The sequence below is a fragment of the Triturus cristatus genome, chromosome 2_2 (assembly GCF_964204655.1).
Source record: "Triturus cristatus chromosome 2_2, aTriCri1.1, whole genome shotgun sequence".
In the NCBI taxonomy this organism is placed as follows: Eukaryota; Metazoa; Chordata; class Amphibia; order Caudata; family Salamandridae; genus Triturus; species Triturus cristatus.
Genome location: NC_140582.1, coordinates 825,934,787 through 825,954,131, shown reverse-complemented (window position 1 = coordinate 825,954,131; position 19,345 = coordinate 825,934,787). Strand labels below are relative to the sequence as shown.

At 44.8% G+C, this 19,345-nt stretch overlaps 1 protein-coding gene across 1 annotated transcript in view; it reads right to left on the bottom strand.

The window, feature by feature from the left end:
- LOC146862838 (gamma-aminobutyric acid receptor subunit gamma-1-like) overlaps positions 1-18,953 on the bottom strand; it is a 644,159-nt gene extending 625,206 nt beyond the window's left edge. The window contains exon 1 of the mRNA XM_085643311.1: positions 18,772-18,953. Within this exon, the coding sequence (XP_085499437.1) occupies positions 18,772-18,953 (182 nt within the window). The remainder of the gene's footprint in view (positions 1-18,771) is intronic.
- Between the last annotated feature and the right edge of the window lie 392 nt (positions 18,954-19,345).

Genomic DNA, 19,345 nt, shown 5'->3' with positions numbered 1-19,345 from the left:
CTGATGGAGCCGTCAAGGCGACAGTACTCGATTCACTTGTTCTAGCACAAGAATAGACGGACAGATAATGGTAGCTGTTAACGCTATGTGCAACAGTTCAGCCTTGCCAAAAGGTTTTCCACTCAAGTACTCCTACAAGCTAGATGTGCAAAACATTCTGTATGGGGATAGAGTAATACCAAACATAGATCACAGGTTAGGATTAATTCTAGCTGCACACGAGGGTCTGGGTTCAGCACATGCAGGTATCGCTGCAACTGTTTCACTACTAAAGCAGCGTTAATGGTGGCCAGGTCTCACTAAACAGACCAAGGGTTATGTCCTCAAGTGCGACATCTGTCATCAGACGAAAGGTTTCATTGTAGCACGTCCACCACAAACACCATTGCTGATATCAGACAGACCTCTCATGTGTCTATTTGATCCACTGCAGACCTTAACAAACTGACGGAGCTTACAGGTACATCTTGGTGGCAGTGGATTCATGCTGTAGATTCCTATGGGTTTGGCCTCAGCGCCTGGCTGACACCCAAACTGTTTTAAAGGATTTGCGAGTCTTTATAGGGACATAATCAATTGGCACATTACATTCTGAACGTGGTCCTGTGTTTAGCTCATGGGCTTACAAAGAAGCCATGAGAAGCTTGGGTGTAGCATTGTGGTCAACCCTGGGCGTAGTTCGCGAATTTGCACTAGGCGAAGCTACGCAAAGTGCACTTCGCACTACGCGAGCTACGCATAGCTCTTCGCGAACTGCGTAGTACCCTGTTCGCACTGTGCAAGATGTCGTTTTCAATGATTGCACAGTGCGGACAAGCATCCGGCACTGTGCAATCATTGAAAACGGCATCTTGAACAGTGCGAGCTGTAGTTTTCTGCTGCTAGAGTAGATTTTTACTCAAGCGGCAGATTTCTCAACGCGGACTGGTAGTTTCTCATCGCGAGCAGTCGCGACCACTCACAATGAGAAACCTGACCTCCTCGCGTTGAGAATCTCGCAGGGATATTCATTTTCCATGCTCGCGATCGGCAACTTGATGTTGCTGATCGCAAACAAGGAAAAAGTCTCGCCGGGATGTCATTTTGCTTGCTCGCGGTCGCCAACTTGATGTTGAGGGCCACGAGCAAGCAAAAAATGACCGCTGCACTACGCAATGCTACGCTACGCATGTTTGCACTGTGCTACGTGCAATTTGCGTAGTGCGAAGTAGCGCAAACTTCGCAAACTATGCGAGCGTAGCGTAGTGCTTTGCCCAGGCTTAATTGTGGTACTCCATATCATCCTGCAAGAAATTCAATTGTAGAGAGGAAGAACCAGGACTTAAAGCAATCCTTAACAGCTAGGGTATTAGGCTTGGATGGCAATTGGGTGAATCACCTATATGGGGTCAAGAAGGCACTTAACAACATGCCAAGAAGTTCCCTGGGGGGCAGTACTCCATATAAAGTCCTGTTTGGGATAAGAATGTGGGTACCAGACCTTGAATGTGGCAGCACAGTGGTGCATGAAAAACCATTTGACATCAATTATCATTTGGCTGTTTTACAGGAACTCAATGAATTCCGGGCATTACAAAGCAACGTCCAAGTAAAGCACACCGACCCTGGAGAAGTGAAAGCTGTTCTGGCAAGACCTGCCTGGGTCCTGAAAGTTGGGGACCTCGTCAGAGACAAGATTGTGGACAAAAATGAATTTGGGCCATCTTACAGAGTGCCTGTACCTGTCCTTGTGTTGAAGGAACAAGAACAGTACTTCTTCTGCCTCTTGCCAGCTGCAAAGACAAGAGATTTGTCTCAATTGATCTGATCAAACCACACAATGTGGCTGATGCTCAATAGTAGGTCGTGTGGGCTGCTGGGAAGCCACCGATCTCCTCTCGCTACCATACAAGAAGTTCAGATGGAAACATTAATAAACTTTGAAGACTCCACTCTGCGAAGTGAAGGACTTACCAACAATGGAATGCAACTTGTGCCTGTTGAAATGGAACAACTTGAAACTACAAATGAAACACAAATCTCAATTCAGCCTAACACCGACAGCTATGTGAATGTCTCGAACAGCGGCCCCTGCCAGTTCCACAAACCTGTTGAGATACCAAAGATAGAAAGGACTGCATCTGGCTACTTCATCAATTTTTACAATTTCTCATCGGATCCAAGTGAACCCGAGTCCCCACCTTCACCTGTGCCCCACAAACAACAAATTTGTGATTTCTACCTTTGGCTGAAAAAGACTTATTTTGGTTTTCCCTGGCTACAGCTCTGGATTGCAATTGGTCTTTTGTTCCTAGTCCTTTGAATTGGTATGTTGACTGTCTTCTTCTTGCTCTTAAATGGACATTACCTCCCAGAACGCTCTGCAGTACAACATATGAAGTTGGTCTTGAAACCGCATGCATCACACCGTGAACAGAGGGACCTGCCCTTAGTGAACATTACAGCAGTACCAGTTCCTGAAGTAATAGTTTGGGACAGAGTTTGCCATGATGAATTTGGTCCTACTGAAACTGTTAAGGATACTACATTTATTCAAAATTTCTCTTAGTTATATCATCACATTTAGTACTCTCTCTGATGATTGGGACATTGAAACTGTGCATGATGATTGGGACATTGAAACTGTGCATACTATGCTGTATGATTTAAAACAGTTTGCTGCATTTCCAAATGATGAATTGTATGATGGTACATCTAATTTTGAGACCATGTTTTTTTACCAACTCTACGTCACCATTTTTTGCACAAAGCAAATATCCCATGTAATGTTTTCACTTACTATCAATAGGAACATTGCCCAACACCGCCAAAAGGTAGTTCAACAAAATGTGTACAGAAGTTTGCTTGTTTTTCTGGGTTTGATACTTCAGATCCAACCTCTTATTACTATAAGGTTGCGCCTACACTTGCAAACAAAAGTAAGCTCACTAACACTAAGCTGATATACTTTGCATCCTTTATTGCCCAGATTTCTGTACATGGTTTCTACTTTTGGAAAGACAGTATAGGCATAAAATCTCTCTGGGGGACTAAAGATTGGCAAGTGTAGGGAACTGAGGACTTATTTAGGAGTGCCTAATACCACATCTTCCTGAACGACACAGTGCACAGACTTCCTGTCTGGGCTAGCCAAGATCAAGGGTTTGAACACACCTCAGATTCCCTCGCTTACACACTTTGAGGGTTGGAAAAATTACACACAACACAGTGAGGATACATTAGATGCCAGCTGCACAATTCATCTGACCCCAATTGGAAGGGATGGTTGGTTTGGCCTATCGACACAAATAAGTGTCAGTCAAGATTCAGGGGTACCACCGAAGGGTTTAGTATCCATAGGACTGATCACCACTATGTACAATCAGAACACTCGGTGCAGTGACATCTTACAGTGTTGGGAAGTTATGCCTAGCGGAATTTGGGTAATATCGCGTTCCATGGAGAACACGGAATTGCCAAATATTAAGCGATCCGCGGCTTCGCAGACTTTTTTGCTTGTTCGCGCTTTCAAAATGCGTGTTCGCGAGATATTACCTCCCGAGCATGCAAACAGCATTCACGAACAGGAAAAAAGCATTGCAAACGGGCAGAACAAGCAATTCCGTGTGTTCGTGGAATTTCTGCGTGCTCACGGAGATTTTTTACTGTTTCGCGGAGTTTTGCGTAGCGCGACTATGCAAATTCTGGCCACCCCTACTAAAGACCTCAACAGTGTTCCAATTGAAACAACACTTACCTCTTCTCTCAGATGACATGGATCTTAGGGATTTTTTGTTAGGTCCCCAGAAGCCACGTCTGGATTGCTTCTTGTATGCTATTAACAATGAGCTATGGAAAATATCTCAACAGGAGGCTTCTGAGAGACTACGTGAGATTGATAGGGTTAGCCTAGAAAAGGCTTTGGCCGTGGTTGACAGTGGTAAGGCCACCATATTATCCAGAATAAATTCATTAGGCAACATTGTGTCTTCTGCAATAGATAGAATGGAGCAGGATTTATCTATTCTACAACATGGACAATCGCAATTGCGGTCCATTCTATTATTAAGCTGGACACTACAATTATTGCATTCTGGCCATGTGCCCTGGTGTTACATCAACAGCACGATTCTGCTCTCTGTATACCATCTAGCGGAAAGACAGATGGATATGGCATACAGAGATGCAAAATATACCATGTTGCACATTGAAAAATTGGGCAAGTTACCTTTTACCGTGGCTAAGTCACTATCCACAGAAGGGTTAATCCATGGCTACATTACACTGCCAGTCATAACATTCCAATTTTAATACTGTCTCCATTCTCACCAGGTAGGCAGATATGAAGCTCTGGGAGAAGGATACATACATGAGTACTAGGATATACCGTATAGATTTAGATGAAGGAAAGGGGAATTTTTTTCTCAGCAGTTCAAACTGTGAGAGTTCTTTAAATGGGTCCTTAGTTTGCAAGGACATTTCACTTCATGGAGCCTGTAATGCTTCAGTTGCTAACTTGTCCTGTCACTTGAAGGATTCCCTAGCTGCTTCATCCGGTGTTTGAGCTGCTCTAGAATGGGAGCTATTTGATGCTGAATGATCAAGGCTATTGTGGAATGGTACCAGGCATCGCATATCTGGTCACAGTAAGTTCCAGGGTTACTTGTTGTATGCAAGTATTGTTTCCACCAACCCACATATTCGGAGAGGCAATGCTAGGGCCGTCATTAAATATTTTGTTTTTATGGTTGATTCCCTAAGCAGACTGAAAGCCATGCTTTTTCAGAATGATGTGGCCTTAACCTCAGCCCGAGAGACATTTGATCTCCAGGTTGCAAGGTCTTCATCTGAGATACAGGCACTAGTCCGTACGAACTTCCCGCTCCATTTCGGGGAAATGGTTCATTGTATCTTTAACAAGTCTGATACAAGGGGAATCGAGCATCTATATAAATGTATAGGTTCTGGACTGTTTAGCACCTTTCAGACAATCTTCTCAGTCATTCCAGCAGTCTTACACTTGGTATTGGGAAGGGTTTTTGCAGGGCTTGTGCTGGTCCTACTACTTGTAGTGGGTATCCTGGTTTTCATTTTCCTACTTCGCAATGGACGTCCCAGTTCCGCGAGTGATGGAAAAAGCACTGCTGGTGCGACATTGTTGTGAATGCAAGGCACTTCATCTGGACACACCCTGGCTTCGGGATCTAAGCGAGCAATGGTTCCTATCATTCAGACCAGTCTAGTTTGACTGCATCTTGCCTGTGTTCCGCTGCCTATTCTGCGGAAACTAATGCATGTTGGACCTGTGTCTGACCCTTCCATCGGTTGCGCCATCTGACATAGACGTACTAATGGAACCCTTAAAGGCAAACGTGTGTCAGTGTCGTCAGCATATTCTCATGATCCTCCACAGGATACTTCAGCTCCTGGTGGAATGGACAACGGCTCTACAACGTGCTCACAGGTGTTGAGTGTTTCTTTAGCGACTGCTGTGGGAACAGGAGAAGATCACCTTTGCTCCATCGACCTGAAACAGGAGGTGCCACGGGGATCGTCATCTGCGAATGCAAGCAACAGTGATGTTGCTTCTCCCACACAGGACACATAAATATTTGGCTCCCCGTGTGCTGGTAACAATACAGCCTTTTCCAAAACAAGCCAAATTGGAATAAGAAACACTGTTTTGTTTAATTTTTCTTCTACTCTCACTGAGCACCATAGCTTTCGATGTGCTCAGTCAGTCTAAGCATCTCTTTAGTGGACTTGTAAAGCTTTTTAATTTTAATAGCATTTGTTTTTACATATAACATGTTTTTAGATGTTTTTAGACACTGGTTTTATGACAATGTTTTTATGCTTTTTAGTAGGCTTATTTAAGCCTTAGTTGACCTTGTCGACCTTTGGATGACTAGTGGGTGTTATGTTCCCCAAATTAGGCCTAAGTAGCAAAGCGACCTTTTACCTACATTTGTCCTACCTTGTTCTGCATAACTGTTCAAGCACTGACTTTTTATCCAGTTATGTGCTGAATGAATGTCCAATTGTTTCCTCGAAACTAACCTCATTTATTATGCATGAGGATTCTTAGTAAAATCCCCTGCACATGCCATACATAACAGGATTAACATACTCCGTACGAACATCATGGCTATCTTCATCTTAGGGTGACAGAGCTAATTTTCATAAATGCAATCAATGATTTAGGTTTATTTACATAATCATACTCACAACATATCGATTGTGGTAGAAACCCTGAGGCTATCTTTTTGGTATAAAAGAACCGCACCTTCATTAGGTAATTAGAGGAGACACTTCCATGCTGACACAAGACACGGAGGTCCCCGCACGCTGAAGCCTCAACATGCAGTAGTCTGACATCCCTTGCGGGGTGTTCAACTCATGACCAAGACGGGGTCTTTCATTCTTCCCCATCAGGTAACAGGGTTGGCTCTTTTCTAGGGAAATCTTGACTTCACATCCACATACATGCTAGGTGCACTTAGGTACACTTTGGTAGGGTCCGCATCATAGGAGTATGCTTGATTACTGGCCTGCATATATTCACTGTTTTAGCACCATGGTAGAATTCTACCTTCTATTTACTCTGTTGGTGCTTTCTAAGCTCTTACAATAGTTTCTGTCTATTGATTGTCACAGCAAACATGTTTTATACTAGAATGACGCTGGTTCAATAAATGCTTATTGAAAACGTCCCCAATTTTTTTCTGTGTATCTCTCTGAGACTAAGTGAGCACGATTTATTGACCAAAAAGTACTGCACTGTATCCACAATCCCTGAAGGATCAAGGGTTGTCATGAAGATGGTTGCCAGAAACTATTCGCCCCTTGGTAAGGTTAGAGGGCTTATGGTAGCACTGTGAGCTAGCTGGTCTATAGGCTGACTTATCCTTTGCGGGGGGCCGGAATCATTCTTGACACCAATCTCTTCGTTTATGTTATCCAGCAAACATGCAGATCCTATGTATTTTTAGGAACTACACAACAGACGGTGAGCGAGATTGCTGTAACTGACACCCCTTATGCCAGGAAAGGGCTGCTGTAGACTGAGCTGTGCATCGAGCACTGTGTGGAGGGAGATCACCAAGCCTGCACTACCTTGTACTAATAGTTTGACCAGTATGCCAGGACTGGAGAATGCCTTAGCCGCGACCTCATATGCCAAGAGGGGCCGATATGTTGTGGACAATTGCACCAGAGGAGTCTACATTTGGTACATTAGATACTGCATCAACCCCGTGTGCCAGGATGGATCTGCCGGACCAAACTACAAAAGACTTCGGGCCGTTGCCGGGACCGGCCGTTGCCGGGACTGGAGTGAGGCTGTGACCAGTGGGTCAAGCACCACCATGACATCAGCCCTGACTGACCCCCAAGGATCAGGAGGATGCCAAAGAGGATGTAGCATCCTCACTGAGCTCTATTCGAGAGCCAAAGAATTAAACTGATGTTCAAGTAGTGACTGAGTAAAGTGAGTAAGCCAAACCTCTTTTAGGGGGTTTTTTCATCTGAGAAAAATGTGAAATGAATGGGGTGAAATTGTGCATTTTATTGCTTTTCATATAAATTTGCTAAAACATCATAGGCACTGAGAGGCCACTCATTAAATATTCAAATACTTTCATGGTGTGCCAAGCCAATGAACCCTGACAGTCCACAGAAGTTTACCCCATGTTTTTCAAAATGTGCATTGACCACCCCCATGTCAAAAAATACCTCCAATGGCCTAACCCAGCATTTTGTAATGGGTACCCCCATATTCAATAGCTGCCCCCTTATACCAACAACCATTGTCAAAGCCAAAAGGTTTCCCCTATGAGCGATCTATTGTCTTTGTCAATGTTTTTTTTAAATGTTGCACAACAGTGCAAGCAGCTGTGCGACATAGCTTAAAGTAAAAAAAAAAGCAATATGATGTGGCCAAACCATGTCATAGCATTTTTGTACTTTAAGCTATGCATGCACAAGCAAGTTAAAACTTTTATTTTACCTATATTTAATATGCAGTTTATATTCTTGAACAAATGCCCATTGTGGTTACCAGTGTGTCAAAGTGTGGCTAGCTGGGACACTGAGCATGGAGAGGCTGTGGCTTTATGGCTCAAGCTGCAGCCTTTGGAGTCGGGGAACCAGATTTGAGTCTCAGTTCCAGCTCAATATCCTGTGATTCTAGGAAAATCACCTTATCTCCCTGTGCCTTTAAAAATGAATGTGTCTTTCTGCAATGTAACTGGCGCTCATGTAAGGCAATCCCAGGGGGCATATTTACAAGCTGGCGATAAAGCGAAAAGCGGTGATAACTTTATCGCCTAATTAGCAAGGCCACGCTAACGCGTGAAACCTTGCTTTAGCATGGGGATTCCAAACGCCCAGCTTTGCATCTCTAATGAGATGCAAAGTGGGCGTTCCTGACCTAACATGACAGGAGAAATGTCGCTGAGCGACATTTCTCCTATCATCAAGCCCCACGCTATGAAGCATAGCGGCAGGAAAAGTAGCGATAACCCCTGTTATCGCTACTTTCCTTACGCCTGCTTCAGGACTGACTTAGCCATGATATCCTGAGTAAGGAGGATATCATGGCTAAGTTTGTGAGTCCCTATCAGCAAGCTAACGCCACACTACGTGAGATTATCGCTGGGTTTCCAGCGATAATCTCACGTACGCAGTTAGCGTGAGGATTTTTATCGCTGAGGAGATAAGCGTTGCTAATAGCACGCTATCTCAGCGATAAAAATCCACGTTACCTGGCGATAAGCGATAATTATCGCCGCGTGTTGCTGATATACCCCCAAGTCCTTCCCGTAGACTTCACACAATATAAAACAAGCTATGCTGGGTGTGGAAAGGAAGGGGCATGCAGTGTTGGGAGTGAAGTGGTTGGAGGGACAGGCCTGCAATGAACGGGCAAGGGGAATGCAGTGACAGAACTCAGGTGGTGGTAGGGAAGGGCAAGCAACAAACAGAATGCTAATGTTGAAAATTAAAATAAAATGTAAAAAATTGCATGCACAAACACAATAAAATTGTTCTTTTCCCTATACTACATATGCTGTTTATATTCTTGAATAAATGCCCATTGCAATTAGAAGTGTGTCAAAGTGTAGCTAGCTGAAACACTGAGCATGGAAAGGCTGTGGCATTATGGCCAGAGCTGTTGACTTTGGAGCTGGGGAACCAGGGGGTATATTATCAAGCACGGCTTTAAAATTATCGCCGCTTTAGCGGCAGAAAACTGCTGCTAAAGCGGCGATAATTGACTTGATAAAATGCTGCAGAGAATTCCAATAGAAGCCCATGTTGACACCAGAACATGGGCTTCTATTGGAATTCTCAAGGGCATATTATAATGCCCATTATCGCTGCTTTAGCGGCAGTTTTCTGCCGCTAAAGCGGCGATAATTTTAACGCTGTTTCTTGATAATATGCCCCCAGGTTTGGCTTTTGGTGCCGATTTAACATCCTGTCAGTCTGGGAAAATCACATAATCTCATGGTGCCTGGAATAAATGAATGTGTTGATGGGGAATGTAACTGGCACTCATTTAAAGTGCTCCAAGTCCTTCCAATGGATTTTGCGTTATTTAAAACAAGCTGTGAAGGAGGTAGAAGGGAGGAAACTAGCGATGGGGTGGGGAAGGGGCATGCAGTGTTGAGAGTGAGGTGATGGAAGGACAGTCAGCAATAAAATGTAAGGGGCATACAGGAAGGGGAATGCAGCAACGAAAGTAAGATAATGGTAGGGACAGACAAGCAACAAATGGAACGTGGATGCTGGAAAGTTAAAAAAAAGTATGTTACAAGTAGGAGTGGGGAATATATTCTGCTCTGCCGCGGAGTTTGGAGAGTTTTGGCAACTTCACATTTCGCTTGTAACAGGGAGTTCTGGCCAAATTCTGTAAACTGCTATGCAGCAGTTTTTTTTCTCATGTGGGGTACACTAACGGAAGTTGGTGACCGCAAGTGAGATTAGTTGTTCCCTAGCATGGTTTTCTGTCACTAGGAAGGCACACTGCAAGTTTCCTCCATTGCGGGCAGTTGTGAGAGGTCACGTCCATTTGCGGTAAGAATGCTGCTGCTCGAGTATAAATTCTACTTAAACTGCAGGAAAATCAGCTTGATAAGCTGTGCCACCTGGTGCGCTGCATGGTGCTGTTCGTGGTGAATTTTCAGTGCCAAATGAGCTCCCAGCTCTAAATCACAATGCGAGAAGCGCAAGGTGCCTATTTCCACCCGTTCGCAGAATTTCGCTAAAACTCATGGAGTTTTTTTGTAACTTTGTGGAATCCAGCGAAGTGGAACTCCATGAGTTCTGCCCAGGTTTAGATACAAGTGCGCGGCCAGTGGAAGTACACTGGCAGCCAGGAGCAATACTTGATCGAAGCTTCACAGAAAGGCCGAAGACGTGAAACTGAGCAGGAAGTTGGAGGAGGAGAAGACATTGGGCAATAGGAAGAAGGGAAACAATAGTGATGTGGGAGCCAACCAATGGCAACTAAAGGTAAGTAATGGGCAAACTCTAAGCCCCTGTTAAGATTTTTTTTCGTTGTAAGAGATTTTGTAAGCACAGGGCAAGCACTGTGTAGGTGAAACCTAAAAATGACATAAAATAGACCAGTTTCAGAATTTCAAAATGTATGCCATCCATATAACATAGGTGACCTTTATGTCAAAAAGTATCTCAGTATGTCAGAGCCAACATTTTGTCATGGTTACCACCCTCCCATATGCCATATTGTCTACATTTAGCCAAGAATTACCCAGATTCTGCTAGTTCCAGCACTCTGCACTGGTGTCCACATGCTAAGAATTTCCTTAACTATGTCAGTATTTTTCCATGGGTGCCTTAAATGCCACAAATGCCCTCTAGGTTTCTATTACCATTATATTAACATTAATATATAAACCTCATGCTTAGAATTACCCCAGTGTGCCAGTGCTAGTATTTTTTCCATAGTGTCTGCCATGCTTTAGAACTGTGACAAGTATACCAACCTCAGTATTTTGCCCTGGGTAGCCCTGTGAGACAATAATTACCTGCAGTATACAATGGCCAATGACAGACTCGCAAGCATCTCATCACATCACATTTTCACTCACACTCACATTCACACACTCATACCCATTTTCTCACTCTCTCACTCATTCATTCCCACTCACACTCGCTTACAACTCCTTAGACTCATCACTCTTATTAATTCTCACTTATTTCCTTGCATTCATTCTTAATCTCACTCCCTCATACTTACCGACACTCAGGGCCAGGTTTACAAATGCCTTGCATCAATTTTATGATGCACACCCAGCACAAGGTGTTAGGGTGAAGTTTAATATCCAACGCAAATTGGGATTTGCATTGGGTAGTTTCCCAAAGTATGCAAAGTATTCCTATCAACTTTTGCATTATTTTGCGTAAAAGGGGCATTCAATGGGTGGTGCATGGGTTTTCATGCAGCCACCCATGGGTTTTGATGCACATCCCTCTCTACAAACAATGGTAGACAGAAATTTGCACTAAAATGCTACACCTTCTCAGGGCAGCCAAAACAAAGGGAAATGTTTTCATTTCTCCTTGTTTTTCCATCTTTTTATGTGTGCCGCATTGTATAGTACACATACAAAGTGAGAAGAGCCTTGAAGCATAGATTTTGTATGGGAAGGAACCCATTCCAGTACAAAACCTATGCTTCAGAGAGCACACACATCCTTGCACTATAGCACAAAGGTAAGTGCATTGATGACTGACTTCCAAAATTGCACCCGTGCACAGGGAGTGTAAACAATGCACCATATCTTAGTAGATATAGCAAATTATTTCTCTCTACCTTTGATGCAAGGCAGCACAACTTAGGCACAGAATTGCCTTCCGTCAAAGAGTAGTAAATCTGGGCCACAATGGCACTTATTACCTGTCACTGACTCTCACTCACTTTCACTCACACACACACACATATGCATACATATATAAACACACTTTCTCATACATACCTATGCTCTCGCTCACTTAAAATCACTCATCTGCAAGCCAAGCATGCACACAACATACATTTAAAACAATGTTTACTTACTATAGCTTGCACCAAAGCTCCTGTTATAGTTTAGTGTGATTCATTATTTATTAAAATAATAGTGAACAATAGATTATTCACCATCAGTATCATGAAAACGGGCAGAACATAAGGAATACAGAGCTGCATCTGTGTTCTTGCCACTGATTATGCCACCTCTAAAGTCAGTGGTCTCAAAGAAATTACCAGGGGTTGCCAGAGGCCAGCTAGGGGTTGCACCTGCAACCACTGGGGACACCTATATGAAGTCCATGAACTCGCTGTGCGTTTTATTGATGCACGATCTAATTGGTCCACTGCCGAAAGTCACAAGGAACGTTCATTGAATCAGATCACCTGCAGGTACAGGAGAGGTGGAAGGAAGACAAGCCTTCCCATTCAATGTCTGCACAGCGAGAAGGCATGATGCTCCTTCAGGCTTCACTTCTGGTAGTCAACCTTGGTAAATCAAAAAGAGTTTCCAGGTGCTCGGCCTAGGAGAATCACCTTGCAATGCCAGGCAGGCGAGCAGTTCCATGGAAGCAGAGGCAGGCATCTCTACCACTAACCTGCCCATACATCCAAGCAGCTTTAACCCCAAGCCCAGCCACACAGAACCTGGCATCCATGTACCTGGCAATAAGAGAGGGTTACCCCACCTGCACCTCAGCTATCTGCCACCATGCAAGGCCCGCAAGATTCTGTGTTTAACCCCTGCATATCGAGAGTCCCTGTCTAGGTGGTGGGCCCAAATCATGCTAACAGTCTGGACTCCCCATGAATGGTGGGGAGGCGCCAGTGGAGGAATGGCTAGTTATCCCCTATTGCGCAGCCATAACTAGGGTGGGCGCATAGAAGCCGAAGCAGCCAGGGTCTGCTCCCCTTTTGTTCCTCGAAATGGAAACTGTGCACAGCCACTGGGGTTTGCACCTAGGGCCACTCTGACCAACACGGCGTCTCCACCAAAAGGAGCTGGGGTTCATGCATGTCCACAGCTCCTTCCTATTGCAGGCTGCCCTGCTACCCAAGGTGGACTGCTCCTTGGACGTTTGAAGGATCAAGCATAGGAGGGCTTAGGCAGACAGGTCTCTCTCTTTCTCTCTGGCCCAGCCTAAGAAGGCACTGCCATTCGGTGCTGGGTGAACATGGGTTCGATCTAGAGAGGGTTTTCTATCATGACATGTCCCTCCCATGATAACCCTAACCCTCAAAATTTAATAGGGCAGACATGCAAATGTATTTTTACTGTCACTACGACAGGCGATCTGCTTGAGGTTATCTTGAGTGAACAAAGTGGTCAGGGGAGCCTGGATTGGTCTTGGTCTGATAAATGCATGCCCCCCTGGAGGCCAGCACTTTTCGGCATGTATTATCTCTAGAATCACCACAGTTAGCCAAGTAACAAATTGAGTGATCAAAGGAGCCATAACAGATTTAATGTGTGTACTTCCATGTTCATGGCTTAATCTTTGAGACAATTGTGTGCTCCTGACAGACTCACCAGGTAGCAGCACTTGCTGATAGAAGTCTTGCATGCCCATCTCAGACCGACTTTCGCATCCCTTTGGAGTGTGCATGGGTTGGTGGGCCATGCTACTGAAATGGCTGGTGTGACAAGGTGATCCACAGGCACTCGCTGCCCTGCCTGCTCTGTGACAGTGGAGTCGAGAGGCTGAGCCGAGGTGCAGCCTAAGTGAGATACAGGGATTCCAGCGCCACCCACAACATGAGCCAGCGGGGTCACCCCATGGTGCAATTGTTACTAGCTGCTGCAGAAATGTATTGGGTCTAGAATGAGCAGTGGTGTGGCACATTGGACCTGGGCTACTAGGCCACATTCAGGTCTAGCACCACTCAAGGCCCATTCACTTTGGTCAGACCAAAGTCAGAGCACAACTCCAGGTCCTGAGAGCCCTCAGTCTACCAGAGCCCTGAGCTGGATCTTGGTCAGAGCTTTTCCCCTGCCAAAGCAAGGGAGCCATCCCTGGGCACTCTGCAGCATGTGAGCGAGCATATGTACCCCCAGATGAGCCCCACTGGAGCTCCTTCCTGAACCCTGCCATGGCTCTCTACAACACTGACAGCAGACTGTCCATCTGCTCACTTACATGGGGCTTCACTGACCCTTTTGCCATCTAGGGATTGCAACCAGATGGATAACAGGTCACTCACACCATCGACCTACTAATCGGGAGTATGGCCACTAGACTTTCTTGCAATCTGTACACACCATGCAACAGAGGGAATTGTTCGAGGAACAGCATCTGCCCTCTGGGAGCCCTAGTCAAGCGTGAAGCTTCAAATGAGCCCTCATTGTGACTTCTGGGGCAACCTGAAATTCGGAACAGTCATTCCTGGACGTGACTTGTTTTATTTATTTATTTTATTTGAAATACAAAACCTTACCAGTGACATTGGATTGGCACCTTTTGCACCACCCATGTGAGTGTGGGAAATGCTTCAGGGGCGTAATTTTACACACCTCTAATTATAAAGCACATCAGCATACACACTAATTAACTAACAAAATCACTGAAGAAATGCCATCCTATCAGATTAAATGTATTCACTCTATTTAAACACAAAACAGGTTTAAAAAGGCCATTTGCAGTTAGATCAATATAAAGAAGTTAATTTTGACTAAAAGCAGGCAACGATTATAAAGTCTAGTCTTTGTAAAAAAGTTTTATATATCACCTGATCCAATGCATCAGCAAAGACATTCACCACAGTTTTAGAATGAATACTGACGAGGGGGGTCTGGAAATAGAAGGGCCTTACATCTGCAATAGAAAGCGCTGCACATCGGAGGTCATTGACCTAAGAGCTGTGGGGTCAGGCAAGGAGAGTGGAGGGTTCGCGCCCTCTTTTGGGGTACAGGGCAGGGGCAACTGAGCCTTAGTAATCATTGCTCCTGGAAGAGATGCTTTCAGCCTCATTTCTATAGTTAAGGAGTGCACGTTCCATCCCGATCTGTGACCAAGTCGAAAGAGAAGGGGCGTTTATTGTTGCTCTCGTTAGTAGCAGTGAAGTCGCCCCCCAACTCCCCACGTTGTCAATATGAGACACAGGAGAGCAACAGCAGTGTGTAAAAGTTCAGATGTATTCACGGCCCAAAAACTATTTTCTTGTATCCGCTAGCTCTCTTAGCTTGAAACGTGCGCTTCATTTTCCAATAACTATTTTTTCATATCTTATCGACTGGCAACACATGTTTCGCGACTTAAAGCTGGTTGTTTCCTCAAGACAAACCAAAATGCTTTTTGAAGCTAAACACGCACTCATTAGACCTTCACGTCCAACTATAAATAACAATTTCTTAAGATTGACACGTCTCTAAATAGTTTACGGTGAACAGGATTCGCAGATCGGTAGAGTCACCTGGGGCTGGTAGATATAAGGTTGTACACTGGAAGATAACTGTAGCCTGCTCCTAAAGATGGGGAGCAGGAATAAACTAAGCTGAAGACGGTGAAGATGTTTCCCATCGAGCTCTCTCCGCCTGAAATCAGTTTCAGTATGAAGCTCTACTATCCACTGAATGGATGGAACTCCTTGACTTTAAATGCTGGTCTTCTGTCATCACAGACCGATTCTGCAAGGCATCCGGATGCCTATAGATGGCAGACAGATGCACAGAACTCACAAAATCGTAATATATGTTCTCAACGCAGACAAAGTTTTAGACGTAGGCAGATTTTTTTTTTAAAGAAATCAGTTAGTGAAAAGTCTGGCAAAAAAGTCGGTTTAGCATAAAAAAGAAACAAAAATTGCTTTTTAATACAGAATTCTGTTGCAAGAACAGAAATTGGTCTACAGGGAAAAAATATTTTGTAAAAGCCTTTTTTGAAATAAATGTTACGTGCAAACCAAAAAAAAGGTGAGAAACGTCGACACTTTACAAAGTGGCAAAGTTTGTGAACTTTGTAAAATGTGGAGCCACTATGTACATTTGCACGCTCAAAGGAGTAAATGCACTGAAGGGTGGACGAAAAAAAATCCTTAATGTGAGCAGATTGAAAAAGCAGAGCAACACTTCGTGCCAAGAATGACTGAGAAATGCACATCGGAGAAATATGCAGTACGTAAAGAGAGCATGCCCGGAAGCAGTGTTAATTGAACTGTATTTTCTGCAGAAAAGAAAGGCAAAGCTGGACAATAAATGGATTCTTCTACTATTGCAAGCGGCAAAAGGTTCTTGTCTAATATGACTCGCTATCATGTGGGACTGGACAGGACTCAGCGGCGTCCAACCCGCCTCGGGTTCTGTATGTTTAAATTAATGCCCAACATAACATCACGTGGACGTTTAACACCCGTGGAAACTTCTATTAGGCGTATTGAGTATTTCTAAAAGAACAGATATTTGTGTATGTGGCATGCAAAGTAATTCCAGTTCTCAAATGCATTAATGTTGCGCTGCATTCTCTTCTACGTTGAATGAATACACAAATGAAGATTTTGGAGGCAGGTCAAATGGCCTAGGCCTTCAAACCCTGTGGTATATTTTAACCAGAAATATTATTGCCTAACTAAAACTCATTTTACGAACCTCAGAGCGTTGATGGGCTGAGTGGATCAGCTGGGATATTAATGTGTGACCTTCACACACATCTCTGCAATGGGTGCATTACTCCACTGAGCTATCTTCCCAGGCAAATCGCTCTGACTGGCTTTAATCTACAATCAGTTTTTTCTCCTCCTATCAGAAAAAACTCGAAACATCGCTTTCTAAAATGTGTTAAATACAGGAATGTTTAGCAATAGCCTTCGATATTTGTTTTAAACTAGTGCCCTTCTTTCACAGGTTCAAATGTAACCATTATGCGCGTACAATATGCCAATGTACTCCTCCACAGGTTAACCACAGTTAATCAACCCAGTGTGGGCACAGTGCTGTCTAGTAAAGTATCACAAACACAACTACATAAGCAGAAGAGTGGCATAGAAGGCTGCCATGTGCCCTGGTTCAAACAGAGGAAATTGGCTCCCCATCCCTGGGTTTGGTATTGGCAGTAAAAAACTGCTACAGGCGGGTGCGTTGGATCCCTCAGACTCAAGGGCTCCGGTGCCACTGCACCTTCTGTACTGTTGATAACAACATCCCTGGAACACAAGCCGTTTGTGTTTGTCAAGGCTGAAAGACAAGCAGCACTGCACGGGTCTGTGATCGCGTGAATTATGTCTTTAAATGAGTGGAAAGTAGCAGAAAGCACCCTCGTAGTTTATTTATCTATGAATAACTCTCTGTGCCCCATAATTTAACTCCGCTGACACTGAAAAAGCTAATACGTATTCTCGTGTTCCACCGAGACAACTCCCTGGTGAGTGTCCTCCTGCTGCTCAAACGATGTCTACTCAAATACATTGTCGCAGCAGGAGATGTGCTACTGAAGTGAATCACGCTGCAGCTGCACTCTTTCAAGTAGGTACGTGCCCGGTGCGGCTTGTGCATCTGCCTACCGGAGCGTGCGGAGAGGGTCTTAGAGCATCGTGCAGCCTGTGGGGTGAAAGGACAGTCAAGGCTACCCAGGGCCACGCTGCTGCAGGGCGGGTCGTCAATCTGTACACAGCCCTGCCTTAAAACACTCTCCGAATACTCTATCGAGATAAGGGCTGGCGTGAGGGCTGCTGAGAGACACGCCTTCACCACACACCGAGAGACCAGTTCGAAAACACTGTCAAACTTGAGGGCCCTTCTCGATAGATACAAAGGTATGTCTTCCTAATTTAACATAGCGTACACAGACTGCAGTCTGTGGGGCCACGGAAGCGGTGCAGTTCGCGGAGTGATGTCCTGGGCTGTGGAATGACGAAGTGTGACGCAGAGATGGGCTGTAAACACAGGGCAGCGACGCAGCGTGGGGAAAAAAGTGGCAGCTCTTGGAGCGAGCTGGACCCGCGAATGTTACGTGATAATGTTAGCATCGTGCGGAGTATATAGGGGAGACAGTCTGAATGATGCCACGTGCATCTTTAGGAGGGATGTCCTTTGGTGTTATATTATGCTAACACCATCATGCAGGAGGGAGGCAGAAACTGTTCCAGGCTATGGACATGGATATCGTGTAGTTATATGCTAATACCAACGTCACGCACAATATACAAAGAGGGCAGTCCAGAAGCACTGTATTCGGGCAGTGAAGAGACGTCATCTTTAAAGGCAAAGTGAAACACTGTATGGCCGTGGGTGACATATCTAATTACTAAAGGAGAGTTTTACCATAAAATATATCTCACAGATATATACAGCGTCTTGTGGAAAAGCTCTTTCAATAGCAGCAAGTCTGAGTCAACGCAGTAATTTCACCTTTCTTAAATTAGTACTTCACCTACATCAGTATGATCCGGCAAGAATTTCAGCAAACATCTAGTATAAAATTAACTGGAACACTAAAAAAGAGTACCCTTCCTAAGAGGTGCCCGTTTTCCTCCTATTAAGCCACCCCCATGCCTAAGTAACACAGAACATACCAAACTTCCAAGGTAGTCACCATCCCATGGGAGAGGGAGGGAGTGCAAGGGAAGAAAGGGGCGGGGTGAAAGGGATGGGGCGAAAGAGAGAAAGGCAAAGCGCATTCTCCGCCCGGCGTGGCACGTCCCTGGACTGAGGCGCGAACACATTAGAGCGGACATTAAACAAATAAGTCTGCAGTGCAACAAATCAGAGGAAAGAAAGGAACAGGGGCTGCCATAGGTGGCCCAGCCCCTGAGCGGTCTGTACTCACCAGACGCTCCGGCTCACTACTGCCAGCAACAGCAAGACGAGTCTCAGCCCAGCACAGCAACCTCTCCTGCCCGCAGGCACGCGGAGACCTCCCGAGACAGCCATTGCCCAAGGGCGTCGCTGCCTTACTGTTATTGTATTTAATGACCTGTAGACATTTCGAAACGAAATGCACTCCGGCATGTATTGGGAATAGCAGGTGGCATCCGCTCACAGACGCACCGCGGGTGGCCAATCAGGTCAGCCGCTTTTAGCAAGAATTATCTTATAAAAGTGTGGCGCCAATCAGCCCGCACCAGGGGTGGGGCTTCCCACCAGAGAGGGCGAAAACACAGCGCTGACATGATTTCATTAAAACGTCCTTCTGTGCAGCCACCAACTTGTATCATAAAATGTATTTACAGACGTTGGCGGATTACAGATGTCAATTTAAACCACTGGCAAACTGAGAAAACAGACGAGAAAAGAAACGCTTTGAAGATGCTGCCTTGAAGAATGCAACTTAAACAAGTCATCTTCTTTCACAACACACGCACGAGTCTTTAGTTCATCAATCAATGAATCAGGCAGTACTT